This window comes from Vigna radiata, chromosome 1, assembly GCF_000741045.1.
Source record: "Vigna radiata var. radiata cultivar VC1973A chromosome 1, Vradiata_ver6, whole genome shotgun sequence".
Taxonomy (NCBI): domain Eukaryota; kingdom Viridiplantae; phylum Streptophyta; class Magnoliopsida; order Fabales; family Fabaceae; genus Vigna; species Vigna radiata.
Window position 1 is genome coordinate 29,778,619 of NC_028351.1, and position 11,887 is coordinate 29,790,505.

The following is an 11,887-nucleotide window of genomic DNA, read 5'->3' on the forward strand; positions in this document are numbered from 1 at the left end:
AAAAGCACAACAGTTTAGTGCCGTGAGTCTCTTGGGAAAACGATACTTGGTCTTACCATTTATATTACTTGTACGATTTGGTACGCTTGCCAATTTGTCAACACTGCACACCGGTGGACGATGGATGAATTCAACAACAATGTGGCATGGCTGGAGGAACAGGCACATGGTAGTAAAGTTGGAGCAGCTGAAGCTCCAACCATGGACAAGGATGATGATGACTTTTAGGATGCTGAGGATGGAGATGAGGAGGACTCAAACGACAACATGGGCTGAGCAACTGATATAACATCTACTGATGGATGCTATAGTGATTAGAACAAGAGTTTTTCTTTTTCTTATCTTTCTGGATTTGTAATTTGAACCTTATTTGCTTCTATTTAGTAGTGTAGGTTTTTTATTGATTATTTGAAGAAGTTGTGGACCGGTATATGGACGTATGATGTATCAAGAAAGTAAATTTTCTTATGAGGGCAGCTTTGATGTGGACTATTAATGACTTTCCAACATATGGCATGTTATCTGGTTGGAGCACAATGGTCGATTAGTTTATCCGCATTGCATGTAACACACAAAGTCATTCTTATTGACACATGGTCGGAAAAGTTATTCGTTTGACTGCCATAGAAGGTTCTTGCCCATTGATCACATGTTTAGGAGGAACAAAAAGGCTTTTTGCAAAGGGAAACTTGAAAAAGATATGCCACCTCCTAGGCTTAATCCATCTCAAGTTTGGAGAAGAGTGAAACATTTCCCAAAAGTGAATGAAAGTGGTATCAATAGGATTGAAGGGTTCGGGGAGTGGCATAACTGGGCGAAGAGAAGCATTTTTTGGGATCTTCCATTTTAGAAGGATAACTTGCTAAGACATAACCTGGATGTCATGCATATAGAAAAGAATTTCTTTGACAACATCTTCAACACAATCATGAATGTCAGTGCCAAGACGAAAGATAATGAAAAGGCCAGCAAAGATATACCTTTGTATTGTGCACAAAGAGACTTAAAGTTGAAGCCCAAAGATAATGGCAAGTTGCTAAAGCCAAAGGCAAATTACACCCTATCAAAAGCCGAGGCCAAAATAGTTTGTCGATGGACAAAGGACCTTAGAATGCCAGATGGCTATTATTCAAACATGGCCCGATGTGCTAATGTTGATAAGGGTAGTATTCAAGGGTTGAAGAGCCATGATTGCCATGTCTTTATGGAAACTCCAATCCCTGTTGCATTTAGTTGTTTGCCCATGCACGTGTTAAATCCACTTATAGAAATCAGTCATTTCTTCAAGGATTTGTGCGCTACGACGCTCAAGGCAGATTCCTTGAGAAAGTTGGAGGAAAATATTCCANTTATTCTTTGCAAATTGGAAAGAATATTCCCTCTTGCATTCTTTGATTCCATGGAACATCTTCCAATTCATCTTGCACATGAAGCATGGCTTGGTGGTCCAATGCAATATAGGTGGATGTATCCGTTTGAAAGGTTCATGGGAGAGTCTAAACGTTCAGTAAAAAACAAAGCCAGAGTGGAAGGATCAATTTGTGTGGCTTACTTGCATCGTGAGACAACGTACTTTTGTTCTCATTATTTCAACAACTTCATGTTGTCGCCGACCAATGTTAGGAATGAAACACGATCTGCCACACCTCATTCAACTTTGTCAATGTTTCGACAAGTGGGTCGTCACGCGGGCAAAGAGTTCACTCATTGGTTAAGTGATGCTGAATTCAACTCTGCTCACGTCCATGTCTTAATTAATTGCCTTGAAGTTAAGGTGTACCTTGAGTATGTTCTCATCTCATTCTTAAGTTGTCATTCATAAAATTGTCATGGTCACTAATTATGTTCATTTTATACGGCTCATTTCTTGTGGCTATGCAAGTTCCAGAAGGGAGTTCTTCTGCTATAATACACTCACAGTTCCCTCAGTGGTTTAGAGATCAAGTATGATTATCCTTTTCATAATTTTAAAAACAATTGATGTTACACTTGTAGCTTAATTTTTCTTCACCACTTCTTTGTAGGTTCATAACCAGCCATTAAGTCCCTTAATTCAAGATCTACGAGAATTGTCAAATTGGCCCATGAGATATGTCAAAGAATGGCACACGTATTTTGTAAATGGGTACAAGTTCCACACCGATGCATGGTCGAAAAAAAAAGACAACTAATTGTGGGGTGTTCGTTAAGGGCCTTACTGAGGGTGGCTATGATGACTTCTATGATATTATTCAAAAAATTTATGAGCTGGACTATAATACTTCAAGGACTAAAAAAAGGGTAGTTCTTTTTTATTGTCAATGGTATGATCCATCTAGGAATGGAACAAGAGTGGATCCTAGGTATAATATTGTAGAAATTCAGATGACTTCAAGATACCGATCATTTGATCCATTCATTTTAGCTTTTAATGTTCGACAAGTTTATTATGTCCCATATCCAACATTTCGCAGCATTGACAAACGTGGTTGGTGTGTTGTAATACAAACCAAGCCTAGGGGTCAGATTGAGTCAAATGATGTCGAAGACGATATCCCTTTCCAAGTTGATGAAATGACACATGGAAATGAAACCATTGAAGTTGAAGGTGTATCTACATTGCAAGACTTCGATGGTGATGCTGAAGAGTTAGAAGGACAAATACAAGAACATGAAGAAGAAGGAGAAGAAAAAGAGGAAGAAAAAGACAACGAAGAAGAACTTGAAGATGACGAAGAAGACGACGATGAAGATGATGATGATTATGATGATCATAGTGACGCATCAAACAATGATGACAATGAGGATGATGAGGACTATTGAATTATTTAAATGCTTGTATTTTGACATGTCTACGATTCATGATTATTTAAAATTAAATCATTTATTAAATACCAATTATGTACTTTGCGTTTAATTGTCTATTTATTTATATATTTTAAATTACAGTAATGTCAAGAGAGGAGCCTTCACGCCCTGACAAGGGCAAGACGGTAAAAAGGGTTAGGAAAGCAAAGTACATTATTAGAGTTCCTTCGACGATACCATTTTCTAGTGCCACTACTCTACCAGACGTTGGCTCCTCACGTCCACCACCCCCTTCTACGACACCACACCTTTGTCGGGCCCACACCTCTTACTATAGGGCTCACACCTTCTACTATAGGGCCCATTCCTTCAGTTGTAGGGCCCATCATCATCATCATCCTAATAGCCATGCCCACCTCAGCAGCCTTCCCAGACCACAACTATGCAAGACGAAGATAGTGATGATTCTGATGATCCTGATGATTATCATAGGTTTTGATATTTAGAAACTTTAGAAAACATTTAGTTAGGTTTTCTTTTTTAAAAACTTTGTTTTGACACTGATAAGTTGTCGTTGAAGGTATCAAATTAATACTAATTTTCAAGGCAACTTCAGTATTGCCTAGTAGTATTCAAGAAAGTAGATAGGGCTAAAGTAACCCTAAGTCGTTTCCTAACGAACACGGAATTGCTTTCGAATATCTGACTCTTATGAATGCTATGCAATGCTTTTGAGTAACGAGTAAAAGTGAGAATGTTTAAAGAATGTTGTGGAAAAAAGAGGAAACTTAAAAACAATTATGAAGAAACAGGCTATTCCACTGCTTTTCCAAAATAACTTCATCATTGGTTATTCACAGGTCATTGTTCAATTGATTATTGTTTAAGTTTCAAATTAATTAAAGTACATTCTTAATTAATTTGAGGGCGATCATGCAGTTAATCAAAGTACATTCTCCATCAAATGCAAGACCTTTTTAGATTATTCACAATGAATTCAACCAAAGTACATTCTCAATCAAATTTATTGTGTTTAATCATATCTATTCTTAAATCTCCTAACCAAATTAAAAGNTAATCAATCAAAGTAAATTCTCAATTGATTATAGTTGAAATTATTACTACCAACCAAAGTACATTCTCAATTGATAGTAAAANCCATTTAATCATATGAAAGTTCATAAATTCAATCAAAGTAGATTCTCAATTAAACCTAGAAACCCTGGAACTCATATAATTAATATGCATGTAGATTCAAACACATTATGATGCAAAAATCTTTGCTTTTAATATGATAGAGAGATGAAAGACATAGAAAGAGAACAACTTTAATCAATAATCAAAAGAAACAATTGCATTAATTCACTTACTCTCAGAATCCATAATGAAATTACAGCAGAATAGCCCTAGATGCTTAGCTCTCCATGAATGGAGTAGAATACATGATGAAATAAGAGAGAGGAGTCGTCAATGGATGAAGTCCCTTGGGTCTCTTTATATAGGCTTGATTGGGCTTGGACTTATATCTTTTATCTTATATCTAATATCTTTCAAATATTCAACAGATTTAATCAGTTTTTGAGAATATTTGATAATATCTTTCCTATATCAGAAAAGATTTGGCTAATATTATCTTTTGATATTTATTGATATAGTTAAATAAGGTAATTATTTAACAATATCAAGTAAAATATCTTAAGATATATTTTCTCCAAAATATCTTTAAAAATATCTAATAGATTTAAACTTGCCCAAAATTATATTTCAACCCTTTTTATTTTATTCAAATTTACACATAAGTCCAAATTTTCCTCTAATTGCACATTAGCCATCTCTTTCTTTTCAAAATTGCATAAGAGCCCTGAGTCGACCANATTGGACCATCTTTGACCATTCAATTTCATGCTTTTAAATGAATAAAATTCTAATTTCAGCTGCACAAATAAACATTAGAACATCCAAAATAATTTATGCAACTAAGAATCATATTTTAAGCATCTTTAATTCTCAAACCCAATAAATCCAATCCTCATAAATTCACTTTAAATCAATCATTTAAGCACAAGAATCTCATAAAAAAATTTGAATTCTAAAACATAAATGTGGGCATAAATATGAACTCATCACACCCCCAAACTTATCCTTTTGCACTCTTGGGCAAAATTGATTAATTTCAAAACTTTGTTCTGGGCCATTTTATTCCATATTTGCATTTGGATCAAAAGAATGAACATCACCAGACATAGATCAAACATCTAAGCATCACTTTGTCATGGACATGCAAATGAAATCACTTTATTCTTCACACATGAGTTAAACTTTTTGAATTCCCAAGAAAATCAAATATGAAAGATAACACTCAAGTCAAAATGTATCTATTTCATCTCCAAATCTCTCAAGTGTTTTTGGCTTGTGTTTACACTCAAAATACCCATGTAAGTAGACACCCTTGGTATTTAGCAAGACTCTAACATTCGCATACTTTTTAAAAAACATACAATATTGATCATGAGGGCTTTTTAAAGGTTATATTGAGGCCAAGGCAAGGTAGGAAATTTCTTTTGGAATTTGAGGTTTTGAAATTGATATAGAAAGAGTAATGACACTTTATCTCAAAAACAACCTTATTTTTTGCTCTGTTTAGGAAGATTTTTTTTTTCTATTTTTTTTCATCCTTTTTTTTTCAAAACTTCAACTTTTCATCTTCCTTTTTGCCTTCCCTTTTTTTTATTTTGTGGTGAGACACTCACCCACACACTTATTCATCACTTACTTATAACACAATCCATTACTCCTTCTTCTTTCCGAAGGTGAGGAACGTATGATTTTCCTTCATTTTTTTCATTTGGCAATTATTGGAAACAAGAAAAATAGTCTTAAGGCTCAAAGGGGTTTCCAATGGATTAATGTTAAGGTAAGTTTATTTGGCCAAGTAGCTAAAACAAGAAAGGCCTCAATCATATCAAATCATGAATATTCACCTCAGTTGCACAACACAGAATCAAGCTAAATATTAGAGTATCATCAAAACATGGGCAAATCACTCAAGAAAAATAGGTATGGCACATGATGTTCCATCCTTATCATTAGGCTCAAAACACACATGGTTCAAATTTCTTTCACAAAGGATTTAATCAAGAAATTCTCAATTCAACTCAATCAGCAAATCATAAAAGTAATACATTCATATCAACACGACTCTTTTTTATATATGATCATCCAGTTACTGATTCAGACTCTCAAATCCATTGCAAATATTTATTAAAGAAAAGAAAAGAAGAGAAAAGAAAAATAGGGAACAAATCAAATTGTTTCCCCACACCCCCACACTTAAACTATGCATATTGCTCAATGTATGCCTTACATATAGAATGCACAGAAAAAGTATGAGGGGACTTACCTCCTTCACGGTGGAAGGAATGTTAGTAGGACTTCATCAGAAAAGTCATCCTGGATTGGAATGTTATCTTTTCCTTTTTCAATCCTACTAAGATGGTCAACTACTAAATTATGTGCTTCACTTCTGTCTTGAATAGGAGTCAACTTGTCCTTCTCGTTCTTGACCATTGTGATTCCATTTTTCTTGGGAACCACATGTATAGGGCCCACCCAAATGCTACCAAAATTGTTGTATATAATACCTGTTTGTAGCAGCTTGGTGTCCCTTTTCTTTACAACCCCCACCAGTTGAGAATTTAGTCTTCCTTGAGGTTGTCTCACTGGTTTAGCATCACCTGATAAGTCAATACAAAACAAAGAATGATCTTTAATCGGATGCTTCCTAGATTCCAACACGTTGAAGCGCATTTTCTCGTCTCCTATCTCCATTGTCAATGATCCTGCATGCACATCTATCTTGGTTCATGTTGTCATCATGAAGGGTCTTCCCAAGATAATAGTTGTTGGATTGATTCCTTCTTCATCCTTCATGTCCAAGATATAGAAATCTGCAGGAAAAATTAACTTGTCTACTCGGACAAGCACATCCTCAAGCACACCTACAGGGTTAACTGTGCTACGGTTGGCCAGTTGAATGACCACACCAGTAGTCTTAAGAGGTCCCAGAGATAGAGAAGTAAACACTGATAAAAGCATTACATTAATGGAAGCCCCTAAATCTAGCATGGCATTGTCAAACTTCGAATCTCCAATAACACAAGGAATAGAAAACATACCTGGATCCTTGCATTTTCGCGGTATTTCAATATGCTTCTTAATCAAGCTTGACACATTTCTTCCCAAATTCACAACCTCATTATCCCTAAAACGCCTTCTATTTGTGCAAATTTCTTTTAAAAACTTAGCGTATTTAGGGATTTGCTTAACAACATCAAGCAAGGGAATATTGATCTCCACCTTTTTGAAAGTATTCAAGATCTCTTGGTCTAATTCCTCCATGTTTTTGTTTCTCGGCTTCAACCGATTGGGATATGGAGGTGGTGGAGAAGAAGATGAAGAAGAATTTTTAGAAGAAGAAGACTTAGAGGATACTGACCTGTATTTTTCAGTGGTGGTCTCAGGTGATGGTTCACTTGGTTCTCCATTTTCATTGATATGTTTTTCTTCATTCTCCTTATCTTCATGCTCTTGGGTTCCTTCGGAGCCTCGTACTTGCTTACCCATTCTTAAAGTAATAGCACTTACATTTTGCGGGTTGATCATTGTTTGTGCAGGCAGTTTAATTGACTCCTTAGCCTCTAACTTTTCCATCCTCTGAGTCAAATCTACAATTGATTTCTTGATTTCTGAATTTTGCTCAATCATTGTTTTCATACTGGCTAAATTACCGACGGCCCCTAAGCTGTCACTAAACCCACACACTTTCGCCTAACATTATCGAGGGCTTTCGCCCCTCGGAAATTCCGACGGCCTTTTGGCCTTCGGTATTACTGAGGGCTTTCGGGTCGTCGGTAATACTGAAGGCCAAAAGGTCGTCGGTAATGTTTCCGACAAGCAAATTATTGACAGTTTTTGCGTCGTCGAAAAGTCGTCGGTAAACGTACTTTACCGACGGTGTTTTGTCATTACCGAGGGATTTTAGCCATGGGTAAATCCCTTCTTTTTTATAAAACTCTCCCTCGAATCTAATTAAGTTGAATTCTTATGAATGGGTTCTTAATTACTATAATATTTTTAATATTTATCACATTATGTCTCTTTTTGTAGATTCTAATTTATAAAAAGTTTAATTTCAATAATTAATAAATATTTAGATATTCAAAAGATTTTAAATATACTACTGACTAATTATAAAATTTTGTAACTTATATTTTTAAACTAATTAAAAAAATACTTATACATACACATAACTAATTAGTTATAGTAAAATTAATATCATAACAATAAAGTGTGTTTACCATAATATTTATAACTTGGGTGTAAAACACTGTCCTAATGAGTAAGAGATAACTTGCGTGCTAAGAACAATCCAAATGTCATAACTCGGTTAATGTGATCCTCTTCATTCACAAAAATCACAAAATCAATTGGACATTTACTATAGTCCACAAGCATACCAATTTACTGAAAATCAAGCTCATATACTCATATAATATAATATTAAGTACTGAGTTTGCTTGCATTTCTAACCTGAGATACCAACATTGCAGTAGACAAGACAAAGATCTTTCCACCAAATGACCAAGCAATACCTTGCCACCAACTGTGGATCATTTGTTAGGAGATTTATCCACACCCAATATACCTCGCATGTACTAAAAAATCAGTGATCTAAATCAGCTCTAAGATCTCCTTTTCCCTTTGATAAGAGCCACTAAACACCCATAAATCATCACAGACAACTTACCCAAAGGAAACAAAACCTAAAATGCAATGGAAAGAAGATGTTATACATTGATTAACCCAAGACGATACAATTTTATATAATCATGATATATTAATCCATTTAAAAGAAAAAATTTCTGCCACAAGTACATGGTAGATGCATTAAGATAAAGGAACTACTCTGAGACAAGTGCTAACCCTGAAATTTGCTTGACAAAGAACTTTTGTGGTTGTTACATTGAATTCGTTCCTTATGGGAGGCTTGTGTCACCAGGTTTGGTAAGATTTGTTGAGATTGTTGATAAAGGAAGCACTGGTTTAGCTAACCTTAATCTCACAATCCTTAAATCACTCTGGGTTTTGATGATGACAACACATTATTAATAACACATGTTTTGTTATGTGTTACATGTTCTATTCCTTATTGGTTGATATCTTATTGAACATGTTTTCTGTTGATCTTGATATATGAATGCACACTCACTGAGCTTATTACTGATACATCATCTGGGATTGCATTACATATGTTTTTGAAGAGAAAACCACATGCACTTTTATGAACTTATATTGTGTGGCATAACTACAAGTTTTAAGTCGACTTCATTTGGAAGTATGTCTGTGAATAGTAACGACTATATTTCAAAAGTTAGTTATTGCATTGATGATAGTCAACTGTATTAAATGAAAAATCAATTTGTTAGTTGTTGATTGCTACTATTTGCCTTAACTGTTATAATTATCTGAGGACAGTCGACTCTATTAGTAGCTTAGTCGACTACAGGAGCGTCTGATTTATAGATAACTATAAATAGATGTGCCTCAGTTGATCACGAAGACTTTGGAAATTCTAACACTTTCATTTGTGATTTACAGATTGTGATTTCTGATAATTTGCTCCAGGAACTCATCAAGAATACCATAGTGATCATACCCTGCACATTGTGGTGCTCATCTGCCAATCAAGATTTCTATCAATCTTTGTAAAGATTGTTGTTGTGTTCCTGTGTGTTCCTATTGTGTTCCTGTTGTGATTACATGGGGTTGACTCGGGGAATCTGGACACTTTAAGTATTGTTCAAAGTGGGTTAAAGATTGCAGAAGAGGGGATATCTTGCTGCAGTTCTTTATTGTGTGTATTGCTTATATTTTGGTTAGAGGGTTAGAGAGGTGTTTTATATTTTTGACGTGGAGGTTTCTATAAAAGCCTTGTTGTAAAAACCTTGACCATTATAGTGCATTTGCTTCCAAATTGTGGAAAGACACTGGATGTAGGCATTGAGGCCGAATCAGTATAAAAGCCTGCATTTGAATTCTCTATCCCTACTCTTTTACATTAAGTCGACTTTACTGCTTTCATAGCCAACTTAGTATTTTCCACTGCACTTGAAATTTTCATTCCTTGTGATTCAAGAAACTTTGTAAAGGTTTATACTATGCGAAAAATGATTTTGCAAAGACTCTAATTTCGAAACCTCACCAATTTACCCCCCTCTTGGAAGCATACCTGTTTTCCAACAATTGGCACTAGAGTTGGTTTTCATAAGATATTTAAAAAACTAGTCGACTTCCATTTTTCTTGAATTGACTATATACCTGGAAAATTAGAATGAAATTTTTTCTTGAATCCATGGATAGAGGAATTTGGGATGCAACCTTAAATGGTCCTTTTGAGCCTACTCATACGTTGATGGAAAAACTGTTTTGAAAAACTTTTTTGAGTGGTCTCAAGAAGAGAATAGGAAAGCGCAATATGATGTTAAAGCCAGAAATATCATTGCCTCTGCAATAACTGTTGATGAATTTTTCAGAATATCTCAATGCAAATCTACCAAGGAGATGTGGGATGTCTTGGAAGTCACACATGAAGGCATTAATGAAATCAAGAGAGGAAGGAAGAATTCTTTGATTCGGGAGTATGAACTTTTCAAGATAAAAGTTGGTGAAACAATTTATGAAGTCCAAAAAAGGTTCACACACATTGTAAATCACCTTATGGCTCTTGGCAAAGTGTTTGAGAAGGAAGAGATCAACGTTAATATTTTGAAAAGTCTTAACAGAAGCTCGCAACCCAAAGTCACTACAAGCTCTAAGTCTAAAAATCTTACAAGCATGAATATCGCTACCTTGTTTGGCAAGTTAAGAGAACATGAGTTAGAACTTGGTAGGTTAAAGGACGACGAGGAGATTAAAGAGAAGAAGTCCATTGCTCTGAAAGCAACAAGCAAGAAAGCCTCAAAGGCATAGGATGAATAGATGTAGAGATGGACGACAAAGAATTGATGACCATGGTGGTAAGAAAATTTAGTCGACTTATGAAAAATTATAGTCAACTTACTAACCATGCAGGTCACAACAAAGCCAAGAAAGCTTTCAGGTCTAGTACTATACAATTCTATGAGTGTGGAAATGAAGGACACATCAAACCAGATTGTCTAGACCTAAAGCTAAAGCAAAAAGCCAACAGAAGATTTCCTCAAGAGAAATGCACGAAACAAAAAGGAGCTTATATTGCTTGGGATAACAGTGATTTGGATTCTTCAAGTAATGAAGATCATGATCAAGAAGACGAGTCTAACATCTGTTACATGGCTGAAGCATCATTGGATGACTATGACAGTGACACAGAGTTTGAACAAGAACCGATTGAAGTCAAGTATGACCTACTACTGGATGCTTTCAAGGAAGTTCATGCTGAAGCTATGCAACTCCAGTATAAGAGGTCAATCGAATTAACTATGATAGGAAGGATTATGAATATAGAATCAATAATCTTGTCACTGATAATGAAAAGTTACAGAAAGAATTAGATGAAGCCTTAATGTCTACTAAAGAGATTAAAATTGAGACTGTTACAGTAGAAAAAGCATGTGATAAATATCCTACTCATGAAAAGCAAATAGATTACTTGACTAGTACGCTAGCCAAATTTACTCAGTGTAGAGATAACTTGGATGTTGTATTAAAGTCTACTGGTAGAGTTATTAACAGAAAAGGTATTGGTTTTAAAGCTAACTGTCAACACCCAATTTCGTCCGGGTGACTAAATAATAGGTCTTGCTTTTATTTTCGTCTTATTTTGTTTCACTTTGTTTTATTATATTTAGTTTATTATTTAGTTTTTTTATTTTTTTTATTTTATTTTATTTGATTTGATTTTATTCTGTAATATCTTGAAAAATAACCTTTAGTGGAGTACACGTGGCAGCCTGACATTGGGCATAGTTTTAAAATGGAACTTTGATTAAAATACTCCTTTTTCCAAGTTCAGACTTCTTTCTCCACTGTCCATGCACATCTTTCATTTTTCTTCTTCTCT

The 11,887-nt window shown here is 34.9% G+C and overlaps 1 protein-coding gene across 1 annotated transcript; it reads right to left on the minus strand.

The window, feature by feature from the left end:
* Window positions 1–6,648: 6,648 nt before the first annotated feature.
* Window positions 6,649–7,560, minus strand: LOC106761129. The gene has a single exon (XM_014644644.1). The coding sequence runs from the start codon at window positions 7,558–7,560 to the stop codon at window positions 6,649–6,651; it is 912 nt and encodes a 303-aa protein (XP_014500130.1).
* Between the last annotated feature and the right edge of the window lie 4,327 nt (window positions 7,561–11,887).

What these genes read in the sequence shown, in the direction of transcription:
- LOC106761129 (XM_014644644.1), bottom strand. Translation starts at nt 7,560, where the DNA reads ATGAAAACAATGATTGAGCAAAATTCAGAAATCAAGAAATCAATTGTA.